This window comes from Saitoella complicata, assembly GCF_001661265.1.
Source record: "Saitoella complicata NRRL Y-17804 unplaced genomic scaffold SAICOscaffold_11, whole genome shotgun sequence".
NCBI classification, from domain to species: Eukaryota; Fungi; Ascomycota; class Saitoellomycetes; order Saitoellales; family Saitoellaceae; genus Saitoella; species Saitoella complicata.
Window position 1 is genome coordinate 191,942 of NW_017567002.1, and position 27,287 is coordinate 219,228.

The following is a 27,287-nucleotide window of genomic DNA, read 5'->3' on the forward strand; positions in this document are numbered from 1 at the left end:
AAGCAGCGCACTCGCCTCACTCCCCCAGAAAGACCTCAACGCTCCTCCATACAAACCTCGACTCTCTAACCACCCTGAACGCGTCCATTCTACTCCATCGATAGCCTAGAAGGCTCTCCAGCCGTCTTTATCTACTGATTCCTCGCCGGTCACGCACCGGACACGCTTCTCTTATATACAGCAGCTGCCCTGGAGGCAACACATATGTCCGCGCGGTTCAACGTCAACGCACAACCTTGGGTACCTTCTGGCAGCTCTACATCTACGTCAAGCAGTATGGCCGGCTCAAAGCAAGTTTCGTCTTCCAGCACCCCAGCTCCTATGTCACAGCCTGTACAGATCAACGGGCCTCCTATGACTAATACTCCGCCACGAAGGGCACCGAGTGAGTTTATATTAAATACCTGTTAGAAGTCGTTTCTAATGATGTTTTATAGATCGAAACTTGCCTAAACCGAAGGGAAACCAGAACCAGGGTGCTAAACGGAGCCACAAAAACCACCGTCGTCCTCTCACTGTGGAGACTCACACGGGTCTGAGTCATCATGATGACGATTTCGAGGCCGAGTTTGCCGAAACCGTAAGTCAAATACTGCTCTTACTTACCAAGAACGTAGTCTAACGTCGTATGTATTAGGCATTCTTTGGCACTCCCGACCGTCGTGGCCGTGTGAATCTTAACCACCTCCTCAACTTCCAAATGGCCCCACGCCCAGCACCAGTGGCATTCACCCCATCCCGCCCCCGCACGAAGACTCGCTCATACGGTATCGGCTCCGGCCACCACCCCGAAGACAAAGCCCGCTTTGTCAACGCTAACTACCGTTTCATCGTCGACCCCCGCCGCGACTATCGCACCCAAACCCTCGACCCGGACATGCCCCTCCAATGGGATGATATTCTGCAGGTCCTGGCTTCAGAACAAACTCAGTCTAACCCATGTCCCATTTGTTTAACCGACGTACCTGTTGCGCCACGGATGAGTAAATGCGGCCACGTATTTTGTTTACCGTGTGTTATCCAGTATTTGCAGAGCGAAGAACTCGGTGCAGGTGGGAAGAGTAATGCAAAGTGGAGGAAGTGTCCGATGTGTCATGATAGCGTGTATCCGTCTGAGTTGAGGCCTGTTAAGTGGTATGCGGGTGAGGATGTTATTACGCCAAGGGAGGGTGCAGATATTGTGCTGAGGCTCATGGAGCGGCAGCCGGGGAGTTCGCTGGCGATGCCGGTTGATGCGGTGGATTTTGTTGCGTCGCCGGATGAGATCCCGTATTACTACAGTGGTGAGGCTCGGGACTATGCTCGTATCATGCGTGGTACGGAGGATTACATGCTTGATGAATTGGACCGTGAAGTGTCTGAGTTGAACACTATGGAGGCGGTTGATCAAGCACAGTTTGGTGAGGATAGTGGATGGGCACGTCAAGCCGTTGATAAGATTGCGCAAGACAAGGAGGGCGTTAAGGGGATTGGGAAGGGCCCTGAGCCGGAGCGGGTCACGAAGAAGAAGGGAAAGAGGGCTGAGATTCAGTTTGGTTTGGGTGTAGAGGGTGCCCCGGAGGCGTACCTCGCCAGGAATGAGATCCCGGTGAGTGGATCGACTACGCCTGCTGTTGATGAGACATCGTCACTTAAACCGCCGCCACCGTCGCGTGCCGTCTCAACACAGCACGCCGCGAACACTCCATACTACTTCTACCAACCACGTTCTAACTCCCGCATCTACCTTTCCTCCCTCGACATCCGCATCCTCAAACGCTTCTTCGGAGACTATGCCTCCTTCCCCACCTCCCTCCTCGTTCGCATCGACCACATCTCTAACGGCCATACCGTCGACGACGACATCCGCCGCCGCACCAAGTACCTCGGTCATCTCCCCCGCGGCTGCGAAGTGTCCTTCATCGAATGCGATTGGTCAGATGTCGTAAGCGAAGAGGTTCTCAAAGAGTTTAAGGTTGATATCGATAAGCGAACGAAGAAGAGAAAGGATAAGGAGGCGAAGGAGGAGAGGGATAGGGTGCGGGCGGAGAGGATGTTTGAGGAGATGGAGTATCCGGGTGCTGCCCTGAGACGTCAACAGAGTGAGGATCAGCCGTTCCGGGATGATGATTTTGCACCGCTGGGGTCGTCGTATGTGCCCGTGCCGAGTACGTCACCGCCGTTCGGAACGTCCTTTGGGACGTCGTATTCTTCGACGGGGTCTGGAAGTGGGTCGCATGGGACTTCGTCCAGTCCGTCGAAGACTACGGTGTGGGGTACGCAGGCTGTATTGGGCACGTATTCGCATACTACGAAGACGTCAGATTCTACTGGGTGGGCGAGGAATTGGGAGGATCAGTTGCTTGCTCAGGCTATTGCTGAGTCTGAGGCTGCCGCCGCCGCCGCCGCCGCTAATGGCGATGTCGGAGGCAGCGTCAGTAATGCTGGCGCTGGGAAGAAGGGCAAGAAGAAGAAGATTGTGCTCATGTCCACTGGCGCGTTTAGAGGATAACGAGCGCCGAGCATGAGGACGGATTACAACTTACTAACATTAACAAACATTGCACTTGTCAGGATTTTTGGTTTCGGATTTGGAGTACACTTTGGGTTTTCTTTTGCAATGTATTGATAGCTCTGGCCTGCCATAGCAGCGCAACGTACGCGTATCGTGTTGTCAATTCAGTTTGTCTGTATCTGTTTTGTCGTTGATACAGTGCCTCATGAATTTCCCTATCCAGTCCCTGAACTCCCCTTTCATGGCAACATCCATGTGCAATCCCTTCTTGCTAACTACTCGCTCAACCTTCACTCCAGCCTTTTTCGCAATCTCCTCGAGCTCCTCCGCCATCCCGGTTGGCACGATCTCATCTCGTCCCGCTTCCACAATCAACAACGGGAAGTTCGGGGCATTCTGACCGAGTCGCTGGACCGCAGCGCGGTTGTTCCAGGACGAGCGGAGGAAGGGCACGAGATGCTTGTAAGGTAGCCATTTCTGGGGGTAGAGCGTGCGGAGCATGTCTGGTATGTCGGTGAAGGGAGTTTCGAGGATCACACCTTTCAACTCCAGCTCTCTCCCTTCAGCCTTGGGTGATGTTGGTGTTGACGGGGAGGTGTCCATGGCTGTTGCGTGGGCGGCGACTGCGGCACCGACACTGTGACCCCAGATGAACATACTGTTGATGTCGGATCCGGACCATCGTTCCCTTGCGTATTGGAGGGAAGCTCGGGCGTCTTCTCGGAGGCCAGCTTCGGAGGGTCGGCCGGTGGAATACCAGTATCCGCGGTATGAGGGCGCGAAGATGGTTAGGTCGACGTGTTTTGTCGAAGTGATGATCTGTGACAGGAAGGGGAGTCGGGCGGGTGCTGAGCCGGCGTTTCTGTAAGACCTGATTAATCACATTTCATGAAGAAATATTGATGAATCTCGACCTGCCCTTGAAAATACACCAACAAAGCCTTAGGCAATTTCCTATCTTTTTCCGGCTCCCCAACACAAGCTGCAAGCGTCTTCCCATCCCTTGTCTTGAACTGCACTTCCTCCCACTTTATTGGACGGCATTCGGATGCGTACATCTCAATTGTCTCCTGTCGAGCGCCTGGTGGCACACTCCTCATGTAAATCAGGGAGTTCTGGAACACCACCATAGACAGAGATTTGAAGGCGTAGAGGGTGACAAAGAGCTGAAAGGGGGATTAGCCGACGGTGAGATCAGTGGAGGGAAGGAGTACCCCGGCGAAGACCACAGGGGCCATGAGAAGCCCATTGTGTATGTTGCGTCTCGGTAGGAGGCTAGGCCCATGAGCAATTGAATCTCTTGTCAGGCATGAGCGACATATTCTCTGGTGCAGCATTTTTGGTGTGGTCGTGCGAATTCGAGGTTGGAGATGTTCGACGTCACCCCGAGGCCGAGCTGCACCATAAAGCTCAACACCACACCAGAAGCAATACCCCAACCCAACTCAAAATGACCTTCACTCTCAACTGGGGAATCCTCGGCTGCGGCGGCATCGCCGAAACCTTCACCAAAGACCTCCTCCTTGACCCAAAATCCCACCGCAACGTCGACGTGATCCACAAAGTCGTCGCAACCGGCTCCTCCTCCTCCGTCGACAAAGCCAAGAAGTTTGCCGAGACCACGGGAGCAAAGGACGCGAAACACTACGGATCTTATGAGGAATTGGTCAAGGATGAGAATGTGGATGTGATCTATGTCGCCACGCCGCATTCGCATCATTACGCCAATGCCATGCTGGCGTTGGAGGCTGGGAAGAATGTCTTGTGTGAGAAGGCGTTTACAGTTAATGCCGGACAAGCCCGCAAACTCGTCGAGACTGCTCGCGCAAAGAACTTGTTCTTGATGGAGGCTCAATGGACCCGTTACTTCCCCCTCAGCATCGAGCTCCGCCGCATGATCTCCTCCGGCGAACTCGGCGATATCAAGCAAATTTTCTCTGATAATGGGAAGAGCATCGAACACATCGATCGGATCACGAACCCGAACCTCGCGGGCGGGGCGTTATTGGATTTGGGAGTATACTCGTTCTTGCATATCTTCCAGACGGTGTATCATCTTGACCCCGAACATACAAAGCCAGAGGTTAAGGCGGCGATTCTGAAGGATGAGAAGACCGGCGTTGACAAGTTTACCACGGCGATCCTGGCGTGGCCCGGAACGACGGCCATTGCAACTTGCAACTACTCCTTGGAGAGCGACCCCAAGTCCGACTACTCCGCCGGTCCATGCGTCCGCATCGTCGGCACAAAAGCCCAAGTCTGCATCCCCTCCCCTCCCTACCGCCCCACATCCTTCACCGTCATTCCCAACGGTGATGGCGAGGTCCAGAAGAACGACTTCCCTATTGAGGGTGGGAACGGTATGTGGTGGGAGGCCGATGAGGTCGCGTTCTGTATTAGGGACGGAAAGAAGGAGAGTGAGATTATGCCGTTGGATGAAAGTGTGGTGATTATGGAGACGTATGATGAGATTAGGAAGCAGGGTGATTTTAGGTACCCGGAGGCGCTCGAGACGTTGGATGTGAAGCCCATGGGACATTAACTTCAAGGTGGAAGGCGAATATACCGTTATCTCATCGTTCAGGGATCAGATCGAATAGTTATATAGCGCATTATTATACCAACCGACAACGCCTTTGGGTGACTCCTATTCCTCAACCAAACCAGTGACAATCGTTATCGTACAGCAATCTTCTCACTGCCCTCAAGCCTAGAAGTCTCCTCCACCCATATCATCACCTCCACCGAAGTCACCACCGTCACCTCCTCCATAATCGCCATGATCATCATCGAAAGCCTCATTCATCATAGCACCAGCCGCCAAACCACCGAGCGCACCGAGGGCAAGTCCACCGCCCATACCCATTCCACCCATGCCACCCGTCTTGCGTCCGTAACCCTGTTGTACGTATTGTGGTTGGCCGTACTGCTGCTGCGCATATCCACCGCCACTGCCACCGCCGAACATTCCGCCGGAGGACGATGACGACTTGCCAGAGAACTTGGAGAAGAGACCACCGAGTCCGCTCTTCTTCTGAGGTTGGGGATTTACTGGGCCGGCGTACGTTCCGCCGCCGAATGCTGATCCAGATCCGCCGACATACTGTTGAGGCGACTGTTGATACCCGCCGTCGTGCCTCTGTTGCTGCTGATCAGGATAAGGCGAGTGTGACTTCTCACCGTGGTATCCTTGTCCGCCGCCGGAATAGCCAGGTAGCCCGCCCGCAGCACCAGGCGGAGGTCCAGCCGGGGGTGCAAAGCGCTGGGGCTTTTCCCAGGTTGATTGGCCGGTACGGGTATCCACGTAGAACCAGGCATTGTAGCGATCGTCCCATTGACCGATCCAGCCTTCTGGAAGGTCGTTTGGAGGGGGTCCTGGAGGAGACATTGTGTGTTTTGTGTTATTGATTGGGGATGTATGCGGTTTGTTTGAACGAGATTGGGCTGAAGGAGGCGAAGCCTTGAATATAAGCTCTCGCGTAGTTCTGATTAAGCGGGGATCCGATCCGCGAGGCTGTGTACGATGACGTTGACTCGCCCTGTTATGAGCTGGGATGTTGCAGGGAATAAGCATTTCGTTATTAAATAAGAATGGCCTTTTCTGATTGTCATTTGACAGCGTATTCGGCACAGTGCATCGGGCCGAACGCACGCACCGGTAGTACTGTTGCAGGGACAGCATCCAACATTACATATCGCCAAGATTAGCTGAACAAAACATCCAGCCAAGAATGTCAGATACAGACGAGAGATCTGTGAATGTCGGCAAGAAGGAGAAGTCTAGGAAGCCGGGAAACACCGTTCGTCGCGCTTTCTTCGCGTCCTTCTGCGTCGCGTGTTGACTAAATGGACATGTAGGCTTTCAGACAACAGCGTTTAAAGGCATGGCAGCCTATCCTGACACCGAAGACGGTGCTTCCGATCTTTTTTGCTATTGGAATTATCTTTGCGCCGATCGGAGGATTGCTCTTATATGCCTCCCGTGTGGTATCGGAGGTTATGATTGACTACACACACTGCATCACGTCAGCTGAAAACGGAACTTTCGCGACGATACCCAGCAAGTATCTGTCAGCGTCGTTTGACAAGTCGAAGCTGCAAGCGCAGTGGTCAATTTCCACCAACACCAGCGTCAACCCCTACCCGGGTAGCAACGGTACGGTGTGCAACATCAGGTTCAACCTCCCCGAGAAATTCGGTGCCCCGTGGTTCCTCTACTACCACCTCACCAACTTCTACCAGAACCACCGTCGCTACATCCAATCCGTCGACATCGAACAACTGTCCGGTCACGCACGTACCGCTAGCGACGTCGACAGCACCGATTCTTGCAGTCCCCTCGCCAAGGACGGAGACCTTCCCTACTATCCATGTGGTCTGATCGCCAACTCTCAATTCAACGACACGTTCTCCGACCTCACTGCCATTAACCCTCCAAGCGGTGCGGCAGAGATCGTCGTCTTGACTAAGAACAACATCGCCTGGTCCTCCGACAAGGATCTTTACAAAAACACCACATACACCCCCGAAACCTGTCTGCCGCCGCCGAACTGGGTGGGGAGGTACGGAGCCACCTACAGTGCGTCTGATTTGTATTCGATTCATGACGATGAGGAGTTGATGGTGTGGATGCGCACGGCGGGGTTGCCGGATTTCTCCAAGTTAGCGAGGAGAAATGATTCGTACTCCCTTCCGGCTGGTACTTATGAACTTTCCATCGGACTTAGTAAGTATCCTATTTCGCGTTTGTTTCTACGATGGCTAACTTGCGTACCTACAGACTTCCCGGTAACTGAGTACGACGGTACCAAATCTATTCTCCTCTCCACCCGCTCCGTTATTGGCGGACGTAATGATTTCTTGGGTATTGCGTACCTTGTTGTTGCGGGGTTGTGTATCATCCTTGGAGCGTTGTTTACGGCTAGACATTTGATCAAGCCGAGGAAGTTGGGAGATCATAGATATTTGTCGTGGTCGCAGTAGGCGATATCACGCAAAGGGTTTGGTAGTTTGCTTTCGTTGTTTTCTTTGGGTTTTCTAGGTATCTCGCTTTCTGTTTGAAATTCCTTAATCAGGTAGGGAATGCTCATCAATATAGGCAGCGTGCCTTCTAAAACGTCTAGATGTCCGATGAGCATAACCCATACGAACTAGATCATTGAGCTCGATGATTCTCAATGGTATACTGTCTCTGCCGTTCACCGCGAGTGGCCAACCCTGTTGTCTTGTCGTAGGCGTCAAGGGCGTGAGCTGAACGTTTGTCTTCCCTTATACGAAGGACCGAGACTGCTTGCAAGGCCTTCGGCTGTGCAAAGCTGGAGGCAATTTGGCTGCCAAAATCCGACCCTCCAGATCGCTTAACCAGGCATTAACCACATAACCATAAATCCAACTGGCTTTCAACGTCCTGTCGGCGCAGCCTTGGCTTCCTAAATTCTTGCTCCGAGTCCACTCCAGAATCAGAGTCCGATTCTGAATCCTCCAGGTCAATTTCAGATCTCTGCCCAGTACACGTTGCCACCATCTTTGGATAAACAGGGTTATACGTCGCCGAAGCAACTGTCGTGCCCGCACTCGCGGCATCCCACACACGCACAGGCTCGCCAGACAACTCCGATCCATCAATGACTGCATTCCATTCTCTCATTTTACCGTCCACGCTACCACTCAGAAGGGACCGGCCATCGGGTGAGATGTCGATACTGATTCTCTGGTTCGTGAAGGCGTTTCTGCCGCGTAAGGAGCCTAGGACTTCGCCGGTACCGCGGATATCCCAGACTTCGATTCCGTCGCTGCGTCGCGAGACTACGTACAGGTATCGTCCGCACGTGCTCCAGACTACTTGTGTGACTCCACCGCTTTTCGACTCGACGGGGTAAACGGCGACACAAGACGAGCGTGGGGGTGCGGAGATGTCGTAGAGTCCCACGGTACGGGAATAGCTACCTGCAGCTAGCAACGAAGGCGAAGAAGGAGCAATAGCGAGTGCGGATATGACACCCTGCTGCGACATCGAGTCGAACTTCCGTACCGTGGGTATAACAGACATTGGTCCCGTTCCCAACCTATGCACATCAAATACCGCAATCCGCTCCATAGTCCCCACAACAAAGTGTGCCCCATCAGGCGCAAAACACATCGAATTCGCCGCCAGAAAGCGCTCGACGTGGTTGATGTTTGGATATGAACCGACGACTTGGTCTGTTAGGGAGTTGTGGAGGTGGATGGGGTGGTCGCGGGAGGAGGCAAGGTAGAGGCATGTTGAGGGGTTTTGGAGGGAGTAGAAGGGGTAAAAGAGGGCTGCATGGATTGATTCGGCGGAGCGTGTTGTAGTGTACGGGGATAGAGTGCGTGTGGTGAGGTTTGTAGGTTCGAGGATGTCTGGGGGTCTAGAGCGGGAGCGGATCAGCACAGCGCATACAATGACGGATGAGAGCACGAACACAATCCAGCTTTGAAGATGATTATTCTCGATTACGGAGAGCAATGTTGATCCGTCCGGCGACCATTGCACGCTCTTGAAGAAGGTCGCTGATCTGTTTCTTGAATGGCCGTTCCGCTCATCAGTGGCACCGGCTGATAGGACACCTCGAGCAAGCAGCTTCGGCGCGCCGTCTAGAGTTATGGTCGTCCTCTCGTCTGAAGCTCCTGATTTGTCCATGAAGGATTTTCGACCGAGAAAGCTTTATCGAACTGCGTATCGACAGCACCTGCGCTCCCCCAGGGTTCCCGCGCGTTCCCAGGCACTCACGACTCGAGATGGTAAACGTCACCAGCGAGATCAACTGAAGCGATATGTGTCTGACAGACGCGAACTTGGTTGTTGAGAGAGAGGTTCTGCCCAACTGGGTGAAGCCATCGCACTACGACCTCAAGCTTTACAACTTTGACTTCACTGGTGCACGCGGGTTTACCTATGATGGTACACTTCTTCATGTCCTTTTTATCAAGCATGGCTAAGAATGTACAGGTGTCGTGACCATCAAACTCGACATCGCCGAGGCGACTGACAAGATCCTGATCAACTCAGTCGAGTTGAAGCTCACCAAAGCCTCCATCGTCACCACCGTACAGAAGACCGAACAACAGGTCAGTGCTACCGATATCACACTCGATGAGACGAAGCAGATCGCAACCCTGCAGTTTCCGGACAAGCTTTCTCAGGGAGCGCAGGCGGACTTGAGGATTGAGTTCCAGGGCGTGCTTAACGACAAGATGTCTGGATTCTACCGGTCGAAGGTACAGCACGTTCCAAGTCATCTGCATTGATATACTAAACTTGTTTTTCAGTATGAACTTGACGGAAAGACTCAATACATGTTCTCGACCCAATTCGAGGCAACTGACGCCCGTCGTGCCTTCCCTTGTTTCGACGAACCCGCCTTGAAGGCGACATTTGACTGTACCGTGACTGTACCGGATGAGTTGACAGCTTTGGGTAACATGTCCGTCAAATCCGAGAAGCCCGCAAAGGACGGCAAGAAGGGAGGAGAGAAGGGTCCTGGTCCTGAGGGTGCAGAGGGGTTGAAGATCGTGGAGTTTGAGAGGACGCCGGTTATGAGTACTTATGTAAGAAGAAAAATTCGACTTTCCGGAAATGCTGGACTAATCGTTCTTCCTATAGCTTTTGGCTTTTGTTGTTGCGAAGATGGAGTATGTCGAGGCACACTCTACTAACCCCAACATCCCCGTTCGTGTCTACACCACCCCTGGTCTTTCCTCGACTGCGAATGTGGCATTGAATGCTGCAACAAAGATCATTAATTACTTCTCGTCTGTTTTTGACATTCCCTACGCGCTGCCCAAGTGTGACCTTGTCGCTGTGCCAGAGTTCGCAATGGGTGCGATGGAGAACTGGGGATTGATTACATACGTGAGTGGCAAAACTGAATGAGGCAGGACAACGCTGACGAACATTCAGAGAACGACTGCGGTGCTTTTCGATGAGGGCAAGAGTGACGAGAAGTACAGGCAGAGAGTGGTCTACGTCGTCGCTCACGAACTGGCGCACCAGTGGTTTGGAAACTGTATGTATGATTTCTCAGCCGTGGAAAACAGAGCTGACAAGTTATACGGTGGTTACCATGGAATTCTGGGATGAACTCTGGTTGAACGAAGGTTTCGCTACCTGGATGGGTTGGCTCGCCGTCGACCACCTCGAGCCCTCCTGGAAGGTTTGGGATCAGTTCGTTTCCAGTTCGCTTCAGACTGCGCTTCACCTGGACTCTCTTCGTGGATCGCATCCTATTGAGGTTCCTGTTCGTGATGCATTGCAGATTAACCAGATCTTTGATGCGATTTCGTATCAGAAGGGTGCTTCTAGCATTCGTATGCTTGCGTCCCATGTCGGTGTTGATGCGTTTTTGAAGGGTGTTTCTAGTTATTTGAAGAAGCATTCCTACTCCAACGCCCATACTGCGGATTTGTGGTCTGCGATCTCTGAGGAGTCTGGGATGGATGTCGGTGGTTTCATGAACAACTGGATCAAGAACATTGGATATCCCGTCCTCGATATCGTTGACAAGGAAGATGGAACAACGATCACGCAGAGGAGGTTTTTGTCAACTGGGGATGTGAAGCCTGAGGAGGACGAGACTGTCTGGTGGGTTCCTCTTGCTCTGCGTGTTGGTGCTTCGGGTATCTCTTCGTTGTCGAAGGTGGATATCGAGAAGATTACTGCGTTGACGGAGAAGGAGACGACCCTGCCCATGCTCAAGAAAGGCGAGTTCTTTAAGTTTAACGCTGACCAGGTCGGTGTCTACCGCGTCAATTACTCACCCGAGCGCTTGGCTGCACTTGGTGAAGTTGCGGCTAAGGACCAGAGTCTTTTGTCGCCCAGTGACCGTGTCGGGTTGGTTGCTGATGCGGCCTTGATGGGAATTAGTGGGTTTGGGAGTACGAGTGGCTTGTTGGAGTTGGTGAGTCAGTTGAAGGGAGAGGAGAATTATGTTGTTTGGGAGCAAGTTTGCATGGTAGAGCAATTGGTCCATTATTTGCGCAAGCACGTACTAATGTGTTCTTACAGAGGCTTTCTGGGTTGAGATCTGCGTGGTTTGAGCAGAGTGAGGAGGTGCAGGCTGCGTTGAAGAGGTTTGTTGATTGTTTGAAACGTCGATGCATTGTGGCTAATCATTAACCAACAGGTTGACCCGTGAGCTTACTGGTCCCAAGGCTAAAGAACTTGGTTTCGAGTATCCTGCCAAGGGCGAGAGTTTCTTGACTGCTCAGCTTCGTACTCTTCTCATCTCCGTTGCTGGACACGCAGGTGATGAGGAGATCGTGGCTGAGGCCCGTAAGCGCTTTGATGCCTTCGTCAATGGTGATGAGTCCACTATCCACCCTAACCTCCGTCGTGCTGTCTACGGCATTGTTCTTTCTCAGGGAGGATCTGCTGCTGATTTTGATGCTGTGCTCAATATCTACAGGAACGCACCGACTGATGATGCTAAGGAGAATGCGCTTGCTGCGTTGGGTGAGATCAAGGACATCGAGCTCATTAACAAGCTGCTTGGCATGATGCTAGCTGGCGAATTCCCCACCCAGGACATCCACACGCCAGCCGGGATGTTGGCAGCAAACTATGTCGGAAGGAAGAGACAATGGGAGTGCATCAAGGAGAACTGGACCAGGATCACCCAAAGCTTCGGTGCTAACCCCGTTGTGTTGAACCGTTTCGTCCCTGCTGTTGTCAACAAGTTCTCTTCGGAGGATGCAGCGGAGGATATCCGCAAGTTTTTTGAGGACAAGGACTGCGCTGCATTCTCGAAGGCTCTTGGACAGAGTTTGGATGCGATTTCGGCGCATGCTGGTTGGGTGAAGAGAGATGCTGGGGCTGTTGAGACTTGGTTGGATGAGCACAAGTACCTTTGAATGTAGCAGACATACTCTGAGCTATTCTGTTTTGGCTAATAAATACCAAATATAATCGGCAAACTTTCTTGGTTCCCATGCCACCCGAGTACGTGTTGCGCTCCCAACCTCCCCGGCGCCCACAGCTTCATTTCGCGCTGCTTCTCACGGCATACGCATAAGCATACCGCCCTACCGCCCTTCTTTTCAGACGACCTCAGAACACTTCCTTCGGGAATCATTATACCTAGATAGACAATGAACAATCATTCGTACCCTCCAGTTGCAGTCCACACACGGGAACGATGCTTAACAAAATCAATCCAGGTATATTTCTAAAGACACTAAGTCGTACTAATCATGCAGTTCACGAGAAGTTTCCATCCGAAAGCACCATCATACATAGTTTTACGTCTACTTGGAAAGCTGAGTAATCTTCCCACCCCGGAGGTACCCATCATTTGCAACACCACCAGCAACCTTCGGGTTTCTCGCCAACTTGTTCTCATCCGCATACACCGTAAAGTTTGCAAGCGAGATCTCATGGCCGTTGCGGGTCTTGATATCAGGGTATCCATAGTACTGCGCAGTCGCAGTGGAGTAGTTGAGGTGCAACTCGTAATACCCACGGTAGAACGTCTCGGACCACTGAAGTTCGCGGTTCGCGTCGACGAGGGCGGTGGAGATATTGTTTGCGGCTCCGATGGTGATGTTGGCACCGAAGGGGGAAGGGGAGGTAACAGCCGTACCGGCGAACTCAACACCGATGGATCCGGCACCGGTGGAGGGATCGTAGGAGTGCTCATCGAGCCAGACGAGGTCGGAAACCCAGTTAGCGTGGGAGTCACCAGCAAGGAAAATCGTGTTGTTGATCTCGTTCTCGTAGAGGTGCTTAAGCGTCCTGTTCTTGTTCGCCAGGTATCCATCCCACGCATCGTAATTCAAGGGGTTCTCGGAGCCGTATGCGACGGACTCGTTGAGGCGGGAGAACACGATTTGGTTTCCGATTACGCGCCATGCGGCTCCACGCTCTTGGGACTCGGAGAGCTTCTTGTAGAACCAGTTCTCCTGGCGGGAACCCATGAGGGAACGGCTCTGCTCGTCGGAGATGGCGTGGACGTAGTCGGTGTTCCAGTACAAGTCCGTGATATCACGATCATACTGACGCGTGTCGAGCATAACCAAGTCCAACAAAGACCCAATGGAGAAGTCACGCCAGATACGGAGGTTGTCGTCCATATCGACTTGACGGAGGGGCATCCACTCAAAGTACGCACGGACAGCATTCGCTTTACGCTGGTCGAAGGAGACGTTACCGAATTGAATGAAGGAGTCTTCAGTATTGTTCATGTAAGACGCACCAGCCTTCCAAGTGTTATCAGCGACCTCATGGTCGTCCCAGACCTGAATCCAGGGGAAGTAGCGGTGAGAGTCGGCGAGGTCCTGATCAGTACGGTATTGAGCGATACGAGTACGGTAGTCGTAGAGAGAGGTGATCTCGAACCCGCTGCCCTTGTTGGGAAGGGGAGTACGGTCGATGGAGTAACCCCATCCGTAGTCACCCTCGTTGTACTCGTAGATGTAGTCACCAAGGTGGAGGACGTAGTCAACCGAGTCCTTGCGGACGGGCCCTCCGTAGGCGTTGAAGAATCCGAAAGGGTAGTTGGAGCAAGAGTAGACGGCCAAGCCGACGCTTCCATCAATGTCATCGTCGGCGTTGGGGAGAGTCTTGGTGCGGCCGATGGGTGAGGTCTTGTTGGAGTCACAGACAGAGAATTGGTAGTAGTAGGTCGTGAAGGCATCGAGACCCTCGGCGATTACCTTGACGGTGTAGTCAACGTCGGAGGTAGTGTAGGCAGTGCCCTCTGCAATCACATCACCGGAGACGTCCTTGGCCTCGGTAACCTTGTAATTGACACAGATAGGGTTGGTAGATGAAATGTTACCGTGGTAATACAATGGCTGGGTGTCACTGACAGTAGCATTAGAGTTGCTAGCCTGGAAGGTCGGAGCAACACGAGTCCACAAAACGACGGAGTCTGAGTAGGGATCACCGGACGCAACACCATGAGTAAAGTTCAACGCCGAGGCATCGTGGTGGTCAGTGGTAGCGCGCTTGACAACCTTGGGCTGATCGATACCCAACCAAGGGTGCCTCTTCGACGGCGACTTGTAGTTCAAGTTTCCGTCGAAGGAGGCGAGCACCGTGGACGCGAGGAGGAGGGGTGCGACAGCGAAAGTGGTGGTGAAACGCATTCTTACGGTTGTCGCTGTTGTTGTTGCTACATATCCCGAAGGAAGTACCGGTGTTTATATACTCATGACATCCACCCCGTATGGTACAGAAAGCAATTGGCTCAGCAACGCCATTGGTACATATGCATTGCTGGTTGTTTCATTGCCAGACTTGCTCGTCGTCCAATGAGATATGACACAATCTTGATGGCCATGGTGGTTTGCGATATTTTTGCTACCCTCAGACGGGGATAGAACTGGTCATCGATCTGCAGATCATCGAGGGTTTTACCTGGAATGGATGCGCATGCGGGCAGGCGAACTCCCACGCGCGCGACGTCCTGATCTGAGCGCGATGCCCCCAAAAATGTTCACGCTGCTGCGCCCGAATGGCCCAACCGAGCAAAAAGGCCGCATTTTGATTATATCAGGACGTTCTTCAGGCTGCTGACTCGGCGGTGATCCTCAAGAGGATGAAATGATGAAATGGCTCATGAAGAGAGCGGGGTGAGTGAACCACCGTCGGCGTTGCTCCCACGGTGCTCAGTTCAAGGTCAACCAGGCGCTTGAACGCTAGGTGTATCGTCTTATGTCAGCGCATGCCTCCTTAACCGAGCGAGACGGCACCCGAAGACACTGCCAAACTCGCACGGCCCAATCACGTGCCCATATAGCGTTACCCGCCTTACTTGCCGTTACCAACATTCACCGCCGTCTCGGGTTCCTCCATTACTTCCAAATTTTCTCATTCTTTTCATACGCTGTCTCCCACCTCCCCATACATAGTGCTCCACAAAATGTGTATAAAAGCGGTGCAACCGCAAACTGCCGTCTCTTCAACTCGATGCGCCGTGTCTGCAGACGGTGGTGATGTGGGTGTACGCGTGCAATGACAGTGTTGCATCCCGCGCAGATCTCTGGTGGGAATTGTGTTGGTTGGAGGTGGGGCGGGATATCCAGTTCGCCGAAGGTTGAGGGCTCGAGGTCGGTGGGTCGAATGTGTCGGAGTATACTCCGTGACGCCAACTCTGTCAACCGTGGCGGCCCTGCCCCGTTTGTTAAGCCACCATCTTTGACATTCTCCGGTGTGATTCGGAGACACGCAGGCCCATCCAATCGCATCATTCTATGATAATCAACCTTGAGCGCCTCCAATGTCCACATCTCGTGCAATTGACACGGTAACATGTTTAGCCAGTTATGTGTTAAGTCTAAATAACACAACTCCACCAGTTCACGTATCTGCGGCGGTAACCTCTTCAATCCGCATCCATTCAAGTGCAGTATCCTCAATGCCGAGAAACGTGGGAAGAATTCGGAGGGGAGGTGGGAGAGATAAGCGTTGATGCTGAGGGATTGTGAAGTTAAGCTGAAGACGGCTTTGTCGGGGAGGATGAGGGAAGCTGTAAAGTCGTCTGATTGCTGGGCCTTTGAGCGGAGGGGAGCTTTGCGTTCTCGGCGTCGCTGCTTGCCCTTAGCTGGCACCGGTGAGCTCGAGCTCGAGGCAACCGAAACACCTGGTTTAATTGGCGTATTGCTCATCACGGAACGACGGTTCTCTGTAAACATCTCAATGATGTTGCCCATTTTATAAACCCCTCAAGGAAAAGTCCTTGAGGTCAATCCTTATCCCCCACATGATCAATATGACGCAGTTGCCCGATCGCGAAGCCAATCGCCGGCAAAACAAATGCAAATGAACCGTGCGAAGCTCCTCGAACCTTCGAACTTCACAAAGTCAAAAGCAGTCGTACGATAACAATTCCAAAGCAAGATTTCTTTCCTCTTCATAGCTGTAGCAATCTAAGCAACGCAATGTTCTGAATCAACCAAGCATATCCTACACATAACCTCGTTTCCCATGGCCATGGGCAGACCTGCACGATATCTTACAACCTCGCCTTCTCCATCGGCTTCTCATCCCTCTTTGCCTCCTCATACAACGCATCAACCTCCTTCCTAAAAAGCTTCAGCGCCTGCGGCCTCTTGATTTTCAACGTCGGCGTTAAAGTCTCGTTATCAACCGTGAACGGCTCCAAACACAAATGCACGTTCTTAATCTTCTCGAATCCCTTAAGGCCACGCTTTTCGGACGCGCGGTCGAGAGTTTTTAGGATTGCTTGGCGGACTTTGGGGTCGGCGCAGGCTTTGCGGAGAGAGGTGAGGTCGGTGGCGGAGATGCGCTCGTTCATAATCTTTGAGGCAAAAGGAGCGAAGGTATCCGGATTAGGGCCGATGATGGCGACGAGGTAGGTCTGCAACGAGTCTCCGTGGACGAAGATCTGTGCGAGGAGGGTGGTGGCACCGAGAAGGGTGTTCTCGATCCTCTCACCGGAGACGTACTCTCCTTGCGCAAGCTGTGTGTAACCGGTTAGCATAATTTTCAAAATCAACATGGCTGGATGCACACCTTAAAGAAGTTCTTCACACGATCAATGATGTAGAACCTTCCCAAGCTATCGACCTCACAGATATCCCCAGTGTGGAACCACCCATCCTCATCAATGGCCTCCTTCGTCTTCTTCTCATCCTTGAAGTACTCCTTGAAAATCAATGGGCCCCTAAGTAACATCTCTCCTCGCGGATTCGGGGAATCCTTGGCGGAGTATCCCATGGAGGGCACATCCTGGAGACATACCTCGACTGTCGGGATGGGAGGACCGACATGGCCTGGCTTGCAATCACCAGGTAATCCAACGACTGCACCGGCCATGGACTCGGTCAAACCGTAACCTTCCACGACATCGCACGCCAAAGCCGCACGGAGGAACTGCAGCAGATCCTTCGCGATGGGAGCAGAGCCAGTGACCACAAGACGTACCCTACCACCGAGCACATTCCTGATCTTACGAGACCAAAGGACATCCCAAACTGGATGCAAATTCGACCCACCAGCTTCCATCTGCGCCAACTTGGCCGCCAATGCCCTCCTCGAGATCGCTCCCTTCAATCCGGGTGCCTCGACTGTACCAGCCTTGATCGCAGCTCCGATACGTGACAGAAGACGAGGAACGGAGCAGAAGATAGTGGGCTTCAACTCCTGAATATCGTCGATTAGCTCCAGGATGTTGCCATGGAAATAACCAACTGCACTTCCGCGCGCGAACGCGAGTGCTTCGTTGTTGCGTTGGTAGATGTGTGCCAAGGGAAGGTACGAAATCATAATATCGCTCGTCGTCGAAGCTCCGATAGCCAACTCGCAACCAGTGACACCAGCGCGTGCATTCGTGTGGGTGAGGACCACACCCTTTGGCATACCGGTCGTTCCGGACGTATAGTTGATCGTGGAGATATCTGAGGTTGACGGAGGATTGTGCTTTCGCGGGAATGCACGTCCAATCTCCTCGACCTCACTCATGTCCGTCAAGTAGATGCCCTTCTGCTTCGCAATGGCACCGAGTAAGTCCAGCTTACTACGGCCAGGTAACTCGCCCTCATTCAATGGATCCATGGAGATGATGACCTTCAAGCCAGGACAACGCTCAGAGATCTCGAGAAGTTGAGGGATGTGGTCGATGGATGCGACGATCGTGGACATCTCGGAATGGTTGATAATGAAGGCCGAGGCGTCCGCGCCGAAGGTGTCGTACAGAGCGACGGAGATGAGAGACCAAGCTTGACATGCAAGGTCGGTGATTGTCCACTCCGGACGGTTGTTAGAGTACAGCCCAACCGTGTACTGTGACTGTTTAGAGGGCTGTATGCGCAATCAGCAAAAGCACTTAACCGAAATGAGCAATTAACACACCTTCACGATATCATCATGCAACTTAACCAACCCACTTCCAAACTCATCCCGTCTCTTCCTAACCTGCTCATATGTCTCCCAAATATATGGACTCCACTTCTTCGTCTGACGGTCATATTCTCTGTGACCAAGACATTTACCTTTCGGGTTGAGTTCACATCCCTTGTTGAAGTTTTCGTACATTGTGCGGATCTGTAGGTGAGTCGTCAGTACGTTTCCCAACTTCACACACAATTAACCTACCGAAGGGTCATTGGTCTCGATGAGTTTGTCAGAGTAAGCGACGTTCCGGTAAACAGCCGAGTATCCATCACGCTGCGTACCAGGCAACGGCACAGCCTGCATGGCAGTTGGACCGGTGTACTTGAGTGGTTGTATCTCTGTCATGGATGTATGCTGTTTGTTGTTCTGAACAGGCCTCAAGGGAAAGGGGGCCCTTATGAAGCGGTTGGTCAGCAGCTTCGATGCCCGCGGGCTTGACGGCCCCAGATTTGAGGCTGAGCGCTTTCACATGCCCCGAAATGCGGGGGAGGCCCGAAGCCGACGACCCATCGGGAAATGCGGACAAGGCGGAAAAGGGAAAAAACACCGAGGACTTGAAAGGGAAGTTTTGATAATCGCAATTGCAATTGTATGCTGCCGTTTGAATGAACGTCACCTATCCATGCCTTATCCCGTTGATCCTACGCAATCCACAAACCGTGCTAACGCCCCGCCCTTGTACGACTCAATTCAACGCTTCGCCTTCTTCGCAGCCATAGCCTGCATCATCTTCCTAAACTTCTCATTCCCGGCCTGTTTCGCCGCCGCATGCGCATCCTGATTATCCCTCACCATACTCCTCGGCGCAACCGTATAAATCTTCATGTCCCTCGTCGGCACCCTCGTCTTCTGCGACCCACTATCATCCTGATACTGGACCCTCTGTCTCTGTGTTCCCTGGGACGCGACGTAGTCGACTGACTCGACTTCTTGGTCGCGGTATTTGTTGGAACGCTTGATGATTGGTCTGGTCCAGTCTGCGACGAGTTTCTGAGCGGCGCGACGGATGGAGGGTTCAGCGTGTTTGCAGAGTTGGTAGAAGTAGACGATTTTGCCGATTCCGGATTCGCGGAGGTGTTCGGTCTGGATTGGAAGTTTCTGCAATGCGGTGAAGATGACCTTTTGGATGTTGTAGGCCGGCAAACTCTTGTCCGGCAATGGTTCCAACCATGCCTTCATCGCCCCCAGCAAGTTGTTGTCAAGCACAGCGTCATTGAGCCAGTTCTTGTTCAGCATATTCTCCACCTCGGGCAACAACTTCAACTTCGACGTCGATGGCAGTTTGTTGTAGTTTGCCTCGAAATCCTCTCTTGCCGCATTCTCCATACGTACTCTCAGGTCAACAATCTCCTCATCAGCCTTTGCTTCCAAATCCTCTTCACCGCGGGCTACTCTTCGCTTCTTTTGGGGCTTTAAAGCCATATCAAGTTGCCTATCGAGATCCCATTTCCGTGCTGCACGCATCACGTCAGTCAGAGTTCACAGAACCACTTATCATCACAAAATCATACCCATGGCCGGATCCGTAGGTCTCCTCTCCTCCTCCACCTCATCATCCTCAATAGTACCCGCTTCAGCCCTCTCCCTAAGCCTCTTAACCGGCCTAACCTTCCCCTTCTTCTCCGCCTTCTCTCCCTCGGCCGCCGTCCTCCTCCTCTTAAAACTCGGCAGCTTCACGATCTCTTCTTCTTCCTCCTCCACAGGTTGTTCTCCAATTTGGTTGACGTCGATGTCAGCGAATTGGGCTTCATCGACGTCGGAGAGATCGGAGTCATCGTCGATGTCGGAAAGGGCGGAGATAGGGAGATTGTCTTCGAGGTCGTCCATTGCGAGGAAACAACCAAGGCCTGCTTGATTTGGGGAGTGCTTATGGGAGTTCTGGGTGTTTATTATTTGCAGGCTGCGTCAGGATTGCCCCGACCACGCACGCGACGCAAGGACCAAGGGGTCACCGATGAAAGCTGGGCTGATCCGGAAGGCAGCTTTCCAGATATCCTTGAATAGTGTTATGAGCGACTTTGGGGCAGCATTTGGCAACCCCGGCCAACATTGACTCTTCGTGGCCCTGCAGGTGTAGAACATCATCGGCCGTCCGGCTACAGCGTTCACATCCCCAGACTTTCAAACCAAACACATACCTCAAAATGCCTGCTGCCTGGCGCTCCGTTATGACCTACAACCGCTACGCGTCCATCTGGTACGTCTCCTTCTCTCTTCCTTTCCCGCAATTTCCCCCTCGCTGCTCCGGGAAGGCACTCTCGTTTGATCTGATTGCTGATTCGCCTGATAGCGCACGCACTGTCCGCCGTGTCCTCAAGGAGGAGAAGCGCATCGCGGCCGAGCGCCGTGGAGAGATGATGTTGAAGATGGCCAAGTGGGAGGGTGGCAGACAGGGTGAGGTCAAGACTTTGATTGAGGAGGTCAAGGCTTAAGTCTGAGATGTGGTTACGCTGCGAAAACTGGAGTGTGACGATATCAGGAGGATTTTGCATGGGCTGTGAGGTCTTCTGTGGGGGATGAGAATGAGAAAATACAGGACTGTTTCTACACCGATATCAATTTGGTTTCTTTGCATTGTCATTCATGGGTGGTGAGGTGAAGCCGATTCCAACTACATGCGGCCATGGATTACTTCCATGCCACTTAGCATCAACGTCTACTGCAGCGAGTTCACAGTATACGCTTCTCAACAATCGAGCCTGCAGTTCCCTCGACGGCCTGTTGCCAACCCAGCGGCTTTTCCAGTGCATCATGGTCTGTCGCAACATCAATCCGTTTACGACCATTGCCAACCCTTTCGTATTCGTAATTGTAATCGTCAACGTCTTTAATATCGCTTTGTCAACCTCGTGTATTTGTTCCCACTATGCGTTGTCGTGTCTACGTTACCTGCCAAGCCGTCATTTCGCAAGTCGCGTCGTACGACCTCGAACATTGAGAACAGCGGCCCACAATGGCTATGCCTACAGCTGCCAATGATGTGACTGCAGGTAATGTATCTTACTCAGTACTCAAAATGCTCAACTGACAAAAGTCACAGGAGTCTCCCAGATCTCCCTTGGTCGTGCACCTTTAATATGGCACGATGCTACCACAGAACTGCTCCAAGCAACGAGCGGTACGACTTCTTCGCCTACCAATCGCACAGTACTGACAGCTATGCAGAACTAAAACTCGGTCAGCTTGTCAAAGATGACAGTTTCTCCCTCTACGACTCAATTGGCGCTCTGGAAATCATGGACGCAAAGATGGACTCGGGATTGATCCCTCCGAATGAGGGGCCTGATGCGTTTGATGTGTGCAAACCGATGTTACCAGAGGAGGTTGTTGGGCTAATGGATCAATTGCTCGCTGCGGAGGTATGAAAGATCGACTTTCAGAAGTACAGCTGCTGATCAATGCCGTGCAGATGAGCTGGCATACAGCAACGTCACTCTCGCAAACAGTGTTCACATCGCTGCACGTCGAGCACATACTATCTCAGTATTCCAAGAATCCTCACGCCGGGATATCACACATCACGTACCTCCGAGATGGAGAGGCTGCACCCGAGTCCTCTGGGTCGCCCGAAGCACTGATGCACTATGTCTTCCGACCGTACGTCCTTGCTCTGATCAAGTGCGTGGATTATGCTAGAGAGAGGATGTTGCAAGGACAGTTATATGAGGTATGTCTCTCTGGGACGAAGGCTAGGATGGCATGTTAACCGAGTGGTATACAGGATGAGGATGTATCGACAATGACGTTCGGCTGGTCGCCCTTGGAGTATGCCCAATGTGAGGAAGTCCTTACTCTTCTTGACGCGGCGAATAAGTGGCTTGAAGAGCACAATGAATATCTAACGGACAAAATCGCCCAGGCGCTTCAGTCAAGGATCGCACTCCGGTGGGCATTCTTGGTGGCTTTGAGCACGCCGTCGATAGCAGAATCAATAACGGCCTTTCAAATTTGTCTAGAACACGTCGAGGACGCAAGCAAAACGAGGTTTTTAGCAAAAGAAGTGCCAAAGGCCTTCAGTATGTCCGTTCAGCGCACATTGGCTAGCCAGATTCCACCTCGGCAAATGATGATTAGGTCAGTTGATGATGCTTACGCGTACTTGGAGCGTGTGTGCTCGGACATGCGGGGGTTGATGGTCATCTCGGAATATGTTTCTGGCACTGATCTCTTTGTATGTCGAGTCTTGGGAAATGGAATTTGGTAGCTAACTTCGTCCCGCAGAACTACTTTCAGGCGTTTGCCGTCCGCCGCCCCGTTGCATCTGGTTATGTCCGGGCGTCTTTGCAGGTTTTCTTCCTTCAGGAACTTCGAGTCCTTGGCAAGATTACCCTACAACAATTCATGGTCGATCTAATTACAGAGTTCGCGGGCGTTCACCACCACGTTTCGGTAAATGCGCCAGAAGACGCCTCGGAACAAGCTGTTAGAGCACATCAGCTGGTTCAGGATTTCCTCCAGAAGGCTGCTATTCCCACCGTCGACCTGTTTCGCGTGTTTTGCCATAACCGTGCAAGATTACGACGTAATATGATCAAGATGTTATACGAGTTTGATGCTTTGCAAGTAGAGGCCGAGGCAATCGATGCTGAAATACTCACGCTCCTGAATCAGCAGCCCTTGCAAACAGAACGCGGGCCGTCTCACCCGTATCCGCTGAGCTCATGGGTCTATCACAACAAACTGCAGCTCATGGAGACTATCATTCTTTTAGGGTTTGAGTTGGAGTTGTATCAGCCGTATGAATGGTCCTTGATGTACTGGTATTTGGACTACATTTTGGACGTTCATCGGCATCACCTGGAGAGAACCACGGTCCATATCAGCGCTCCAAAGACTGCTCCAAAACTATCGTCGAAAAAGTCGAAGAAAAACAAAAAACCGACGCTTCCGCCAATGCATCCAAGCGATGCTAGTGCATTGGCGTTCGTCGAGAGTTTGCATCTCCAGACTGTCGGTTACGGTCACCTGAGTCGAGGTTGCTTTAGGCTGACAGCAGCTCTGACAAAGCTTGGGCTAATATCGAGACCTGAAAGGTCGAAGTTGGCCGAGTCGACTTGGTATAACCTGCGCCTAAAGCCTTTCTTGAGGATAGGGGCGCCCGAGTTTGTTCCGTTCAATGATTTCAAGTCGGTGACAAACGTGGATCGGGTAGATGCCACTGCACTATTGGAAGTCACGCAAGATTACTTTGCCCAGGCCAAGAAGTCAATCGAACTATTCACCAAACTGCCTATCGATGTCAAGCGGACGAGCTTGTGTGAAACCCTGCACAAAGCAAGCTGTTCAGATCTCCTTCGATCATGTGTTGCAAATAGTGTCTTCTCACAGGTCGTGCGAAAGATGCCGACAAGTACCATTGCAGCATCAGGCAAAGTCATCAAAGCAGAAGCAAAATATCACGCATGGTTTCAAACCTTGAGTATAGGAGATAAAGCAAAAAAGGTATGAGAAAGATTTTCAATGGATATTACGGATAGATACTTTTACACGCTCTCAAACTACCTACCATACACTGCCACCCGCATTTATACATCGTTTTCCATCCACCACAATCTAGAGGAGCTCATCGTAATAAGGCAACTTGTGCACCTTGCCGACAGTCACCACCGAAGGCTTAGCCTCCAACAACTTCGCAGCAGCCTTCTGCACCGACTCAGCAGACACGTTCTCCAAAGCAGCAACCAAGTCCTTGGTCTCCACAGCCTTTCCATTCTCCAAAATGGCACGACCGACACTGTCCAATCCTGATGCACGACCCTCGTTTGCGCTCAAGACAGCGAACTTGGCCTTATTGATGGCCATCTTAAGATCGTCGGCGGAAACGTTCCGGGCGGCGTCCTTGATGCTCATGAGAGCCTTGGAAGCGGCATTACGAAGGTTTTCGGTAGGAGCAGCGACAACAACGCTGAAGAGACCAGCGTCGGAGTAGGCAAGGTTGGTGGCGAAGGCTCTGCCGCCACCGCCAACGGCGAGAGGGGAGGCACCGTCAGAATACTTCACGGCGGGCGTACCACCGAGAAGGTTAGCGAGGACGGTGTACTCAGCACCACCCTCGGAGATCTTGTTGGAAGCACCAGGGAAAGCGGCAACGAAGTGAGCGATGTTAGAGTTGGTAGCAACGCGAGCCTCACCACCGAAGTACTTGGTAGCGACACCTTCGAGAGCGGGGTAAGCTTCGGTAGCGGGTTTACCGTCGACAGTCGTGGACGGGAGGTTCTGGAAGCATTCGGCGACAAGGCGCTGAACCTCGGAAGCGTTGGCACCGGAAGCGACAATGGCGATGTTCTCCCTGGTGAAAGTCTGTCGGACGTAGTTGGCTATGTCCTCCCTAGAGACAGGGTAGGAGCCACCGGAGAGGAGCTCATTACCGAGACCGCGACGGAATGCGAGCTGGTGAACAGTCTCAAAAGCCTTGTGGAGAGGGTTGGCCTGAGCGGCCTCAGACTCGAGCCTCAAGAGAGGAATGACCTTCTCGGTAAGGTTGTAAGCTGCAGCATTCAATCAGCATTCATTGTCGAATAGTATATCATTGTGAAGCGTAAACGTACGAGAAAGCTTAGGGAGACTGACAACATCACCGAGGAGCTCGACGAAGTAAGCGAGGTGCTCCTTCGTGAACTGGGCGGTGTAGGTGATGGACTCGCGGTGGAGCTGGGTAGAGAGAACACCACCAAGGAGCTCAGACTCGCGGGTCATACGAAGACCAGTACGGGCCGCTGTGTCCTATGAATTCGAACATATGTGAGCATACATCCACATAATCCAGATCAACGACCGAGACCCCCGTTGATCCGCACAACACCCCAAACACGAACTAACCTTGAAACCAAACTTCTCCAAAGCGTGAGCAACTCCAGGAGTAGACTGGTATCTAGATCCACCCTTGATAACGACGGAAAGGGCGGTAGTGGGGAGTCCGTCATCGCGAGTAGCAACCTTGAGGCCGTTGACGTCGGCGACGTTGTAGGAAAAAGAGGGCATCTGGGCGGCGGTGGTAGCCATAGACCGCGCCATTGGGCGGGCAGCCGAGGAGATCCTTCGTGCGGCAAGCATCTTGAAGTATATGGGGTTGTTGAGTTTCGGCTGCGTCGTGATTCGCCAGTGCAGCTGCGAAATCACCACGGTGGGTAAGGTACGGGGAGATGAAGCATATATGTAAGATACTGAGAAGGGAGACTATGATCTTAGATCTTATTTCGGGAATGTTTGGTTATTGACCATCCACCATGAAGCGAACTTCATAAAACACCTCTCGGGACATCACGAGGTGCGCTCCCGACTAATCCCGGCGTGAGATCTTCGAAGAATCTGACATATTACACTATCACGAAACAATCTCAGCCTCGGCCTTCGACAACCCAATATCGGACAACTCAGCCGCAACAAACTCCCCCGCCAACATCCTCTCAAACCCCTCCCTCTTCTCTGCCCCCGCCCTCTCATTCAAATCCTCCAACCACTCATCACTCTCCACATGAAAAAACAACGTACTACTAACCCTATGCACACTCCTCCCATCTTCCTTCGCCTTCCTTACTGCCTCGAGCGTGGAGGTTGTGCATGCCACTTCGTGCCAGCCCGCACGGATCTCCCCGGCTGAGATGCGTTCGAGTTGCATTCCGGCTTGGAGAAGCAGCATACCATCCGGTACGCGAACTGCGACGCGTTTGCCGTCGACCCAGATGTACAGACCAGGGAATCGGGATTTCCCGTGAATAGTAAGAAGGGAAATGTCTTGGTGGAAGCCAGCGTAGACCGCGCTCTCCTCCCCATGTCTATCTAAGTCGACCATCGTGGGCGCCAACAAATGCGGCCCGTGCTGAGTGATACTCCGCAGTTTCTCAGCACCCTTTCCGGAGCCCATCATTGCGTCGCCGATCATCTCCGCGACGGTGGATACGGCGGAGTGGAGTGCGGAGCCCCATGCGTTCATGGTTTGTTCCCATTCGGGAAATGCAGCAGGGATGATGTGCCCAGAGTTTAGGGTTGCGAATTTGGAGAAGGACGGGGTGCCCATTCGCCACATGTAGCGCCATTTGGGGTCTGGGCCGGTTTGTTGGAGGGGGCGTTCGGAGGGGTCGAGCTATCATGCTTCAATTAGCATTCATTCATCACCTGCATGAAGGGTAGCAGAGTACGTACAGCATTGATAGCAGTCTCGCACTTCTGGTTCGCTTTGACTCCCTTACTCGAACACCGCGATACCTCCGTGCCCGCGGGCGTCGCTCCACACTGAAACGACAACTCTGGTCGTGCATCTTGTGCTTTCACGGCATCAGGCTGTTCGCTGTATTCCTGCAACATGTTCAGGAATGCATCATTGTCGGAAGGGTTGACGCGATCATCCTTGATGATACAGGCGGAGTATGTCTTCAGCGCAGCGTAGAGCTTCTCACATTCAGCCAGTCCCTGGGTGGAGGTTGGGTCGAGGCGGTAGGACGCGAGATGGATGGTGGGGAGGGCTTCAATGGTCATTGTTCAATTCGAGTCCTTATTACGATGTGAATGATTACAAATTAGATAGGCCTGTGTTGATATTCTTTTTCCAGAGGTTGGAGCTCGGAGGTTACCTCGCTCGTGCATTAGGCGGGGTCGATTGGCGGATTAGACAACTCATCTTGCAACGTATACATCCACCTCTATGCCAGTGCACAGGGATACTGAAGACGGCTTGGTCATATCACCCTCGACTTCTCCGGTAATTGCGGTAGCAGGCACTTCTTCAGCTCAATCGAGTCACGTCCGCAAGAGCGTGAGCTTCAGCGATCATGTATGGAACGATGGGCTGCCTTTCGACCCTTCAACACCCCAACCCGCCTTATTCAGACATCAAATCCCCACATACGGCACTCCAAAACCTCAAGATCGTTACGACGATGACGACACCTCTTCATACTTCGAGTCGCCGGGACGACAAGC

At 52.5% G+C, this 27,287-nt stretch overlaps 15 protein-coding genes across 15 annotated transcripts; 6 read left to right on the top strand and 9 right to left on the bottom strand.

The window, feature by feature from the left end:
• Window positions 1-19: 19 nt before the first annotated feature.
• Window positions 20-2,491, top strand: SAICODRAFT_92232 (uncharacterized protein; the record flags this gene model as incomplete). The annotated part of the gene is made up of 3 exons (XM_019171794.1): window positions 20-385; window positions 438-580; window positions 638-2,491. The coding sequence occupies exons 1-3, from the start codon at window positions 205-207 to the stop codon at window positions 2,489-2,491; spliced, it is 2,178 nt and encodes a 725-aa protein (XP_019024288.1). The 5' UTR covers window positions 20-204.
• A 162-nt stretch (window positions 2,492-2,653) lies between these two features.
• Window positions 2,654-3,732, bottom strand: SAICODRAFT_25269 (alpha/beta-hydrolase; the record flags this gene model as incomplete). Its single annotated transcript, XM_019166840.1, has 3 exons — window positions 2,654-3,365; window positions 3,425-3,660; window positions 3,709-3,732. 3 exons carry the CDS (start codon window positions 3,730-3,732, stop codon window positions 2,654-2,656), a joined length of 972 nt encoding a protein of 323 aa, XP_019024289.1.
• A 202-nt stretch (window positions 3,733-3,934) lies between these two features.
• SAICODRAFT_80012 (NADP:D-xylose dehydrogenase) lies at window positions 3,935-5,415 on the top strand. The gene has a single exon (XM_019171180.1). The coding sequence runs from the start codon at window positions 3,945-3,947 to the stop codon at window positions 5,034-5,036; it is 1,092 nt and encodes a 363-aa protein (XP_019024290.1). The 5' UTR covers window positions 3,935-3,944; the 3' UTR covers window positions 5,037-5,415.
• On the bottom strand, window positions 5,101-5,483 carry SAICODRAFT_30251 (uncharacterized protein). Its single transcript, XM_019167633.1, has one exon. It carries the CDS (start codon window positions 5,460-5,462, stop codon window positions 5,205-5,207), a length of 258 nt encoding a protein of 85 aa, XP_019024291.1. The 5' UTR covers window positions 5,463-5,483; the 3' UTR covers window positions 5,101-5,204.
• Window positions 5,484-6,225: 742 nt separating this feature from the next.
• Window positions 6,226-7,477, top strand: SAICODRAFT_35042 (Lem3/Cdc50; the record flags this gene model as incomplete). Its single annotated transcript, XM_019168396.1, has 3 exons — window positions 6,226-6,294; window positions 6,353-7,220; window positions 7,275-7,477. The coding sequence occupies 3 exons, from the start codon at window positions 6,226-6,228 to the stop codon at window positions 7,475-7,477; spliced, it is 1,140 nt and encodes a 379-aa protein (XP_019024292.1).
• A 192-nt stretch (window positions 7,478-7,669) lies between these two features.
• SAICODRAFT_118050 (WD40 repeat-like protein) lies at window positions 7,670-9,206 on the bottom strand. Its single transcript, XM_019165353.1, has 2 exons — window positions 8,938-9,206; window positions 7,670-8,883 (listed from the first exon to the last, which is right to left on the bottom strand). Exons 1-2 carry the CDS (start codon window positions 9,153-9,155, stop codon window positions 7,863-7,865), a joined length of 1,239 nt encoding a protein of 412 aa, XP_019024293.1. The 5' UTR covers window positions 9,156-9,206; the 3' UTR covers window positions 7,670-7,862.
• Window positions 9,207-9,289: 83 nt separating this feature from the next.
• Window positions 9,290-12,364, top strand: SAICODRAFT_7338 (uncharacterized protein; the record flags this gene model as incomplete). The annotated part of the gene is made up of 8 exons (XM_019170850.1): window positions 9,290-9,416; window positions 9,465-9,733; window positions 9,785-10,063; window positions 10,119-10,367; window positions 10,416-10,510; window positions 10,563-11,466; window positions 11,520-11,584; window positions 11,638-12,364. The coding sequence occupies 8 exons, from the start codon at window positions 9,290-9,292 to the stop codon at window positions 12,362-12,364; spliced, it is 2,715 nt and encodes a 904-aa protein (XP_019024294.1).
• A 300-nt stretch (window positions 12,365-12,664) lies between these two features.
• On the bottom strand, window positions 12,665-14,599 carry SAICODRAFT_92245 (phosphodiesterase/alkaline phosphatase D precursor; the record flags this gene model as incomplete). Its single annotated transcript, XM_019171795.1, has 1 exon — window positions 12,665-14,599. The coding sequence occupies one exon, from the start codon at window positions 14,597-14,599 to the stop codon at window positions 12,758-12,760; it is 1,842 nt and encodes a 613-aa protein (XP_019024295.1). The 3' UTR covers window positions 12,665-12,757.
• A 708-nt stretch (window positions 14,600-15,307) lies between these two features.
• Window positions 15,308-16,120, bottom strand: SAICODRAFT_25276 (uncharacterized protein; the record flags this gene model as incomplete). Its single annotated transcript, XM_019166841.1, has 1 exon — window positions 15,308-16,120. One exon carries the CDS (start codon window positions 16,118-16,120, stop codon window positions 15,308-15,310), a length of 813 nt encoding a protein of 270 aa, XP_019024296.1.
• A 347-nt stretch (window positions 16,121-16,467) lies between these two features.
• SAICODRAFT_56787 (acetyl-CoA synthetase-like protein) lies at window positions 16,468-18,671 on the bottom strand (the record flags this gene model as incomplete). The annotated part of the gene is made up of 4 exons (XM_019169481.1): window positions 16,468-16,935; window positions 16,989-18,275; window positions 18,333-18,518; window positions 18,570-18,671. 4 exons carry the CDS (start codon window positions 18,669-18,671, stop codon window positions 16,468-16,470), a joined length of 2,043 nt encoding a protein of 680 aa, XP_019024297.1.
• A 337-nt stretch (window positions 18,672-19,008) lies between these two features.
• On the bottom strand, window positions 19,009-20,257 carry SAICODRAFT_80029 (uncharacterized protein). The gene is made up of 2 exons (XM_019171181.1): window positions 19,880-20,257; window positions 19,009-19,822 (listed from the first exon to the last, which is right to left on the bottom strand). Exons 1-2 carry the CDS (start codon window positions 20,193-20,195, stop codon window positions 19,059-19,061), a joined length of 1,080 nt encoding a protein of 359 aa, XP_019024298.1. The 5' UTR covers window positions 20,196-20,257; the 3' UTR covers window positions 19,009-19,058.
• Window positions 20,258-20,512: 255 nt separating this feature from the next.
• Window positions 20,513-20,800, top strand: SAICODRAFT_7343 (uncharacterized protein; the record flags this gene model as incomplete). Its single annotated transcript, XM_019170857.1, has 2 exons — window positions 20,513-20,565; window positions 20,659-20,800. The coding sequence occupies 2 exons, from the start codon at window positions 20,513-20,515 to the stop codon at window positions 20,798-20,800; spliced, it is 195 nt and encodes a 64-aa protein (XP_019024299.1).
• Window positions 20,801-21,321: 521 nt separating this feature from the next.
• Window positions 21,322-23,816, top strand: SAICODRAFT_25279 (Mak10-domain-containing protein; the record flags this gene model as incomplete). The annotated part of the gene is made up of 6 exons (XM_019166842.1): window positions 21,322-21,358; window positions 21,409-21,486; window positions 21,534-21,727; window positions 21,778-22,035; window positions 22,090-22,539; window positions 22,590-23,816. The coding sequence occupies 6 exons, from the start codon at window positions 21,322-21,324 to the stop codon at window positions 23,814-23,816; spliced, it is 2,244 nt and encodes a 747-aa protein (XP_019024300.1).
• Window positions 23,817-23,921: 105 nt separating this feature from the next.
• On the bottom strand, window positions 23,922-25,410 carry SAICODRAFT_92254 (LuxS/MPP-like metallohydrolase; the record flags this gene model as incomplete). The annotated part of the gene is made up of 3 exons (XM_019171796.1): window positions 25,188-25,410; window positions 24,917-25,091; window positions 23,922-24,856 (listed from the first exon to the last, which is right to left on the bottom strand). Exons 1-3 carry the CDS (start codon window positions 25,380-25,382, stop codon window positions 23,922-23,924), a joined length of 1,305 nt encoding a protein of 434 aa, XP_019024301.1. The 5' UTR covers window positions 25,383-25,410.
• Window positions 25,411-25,692: 282 nt separating this feature from the next.
• Window positions 25,693-26,843, bottom strand: SAICODRAFT_7346 (Clavaminate synthase-like protein; the record flags this gene model as incomplete). The annotated part of the gene is made up of 2 exons (XM_019170862.1): window positions 25,693-26,451; window positions 26,511-26,843. The coding sequence occupies 2 exons, from the start codon at window positions 26,841-26,843 to the stop codon at window positions 25,693-25,695; spliced, it is 1,092 nt and encodes a 363-aa protein (XP_019024302.1).
• Between the last annotated feature and the right edge of the window lie 444 nt (window positions 26,844-27,287).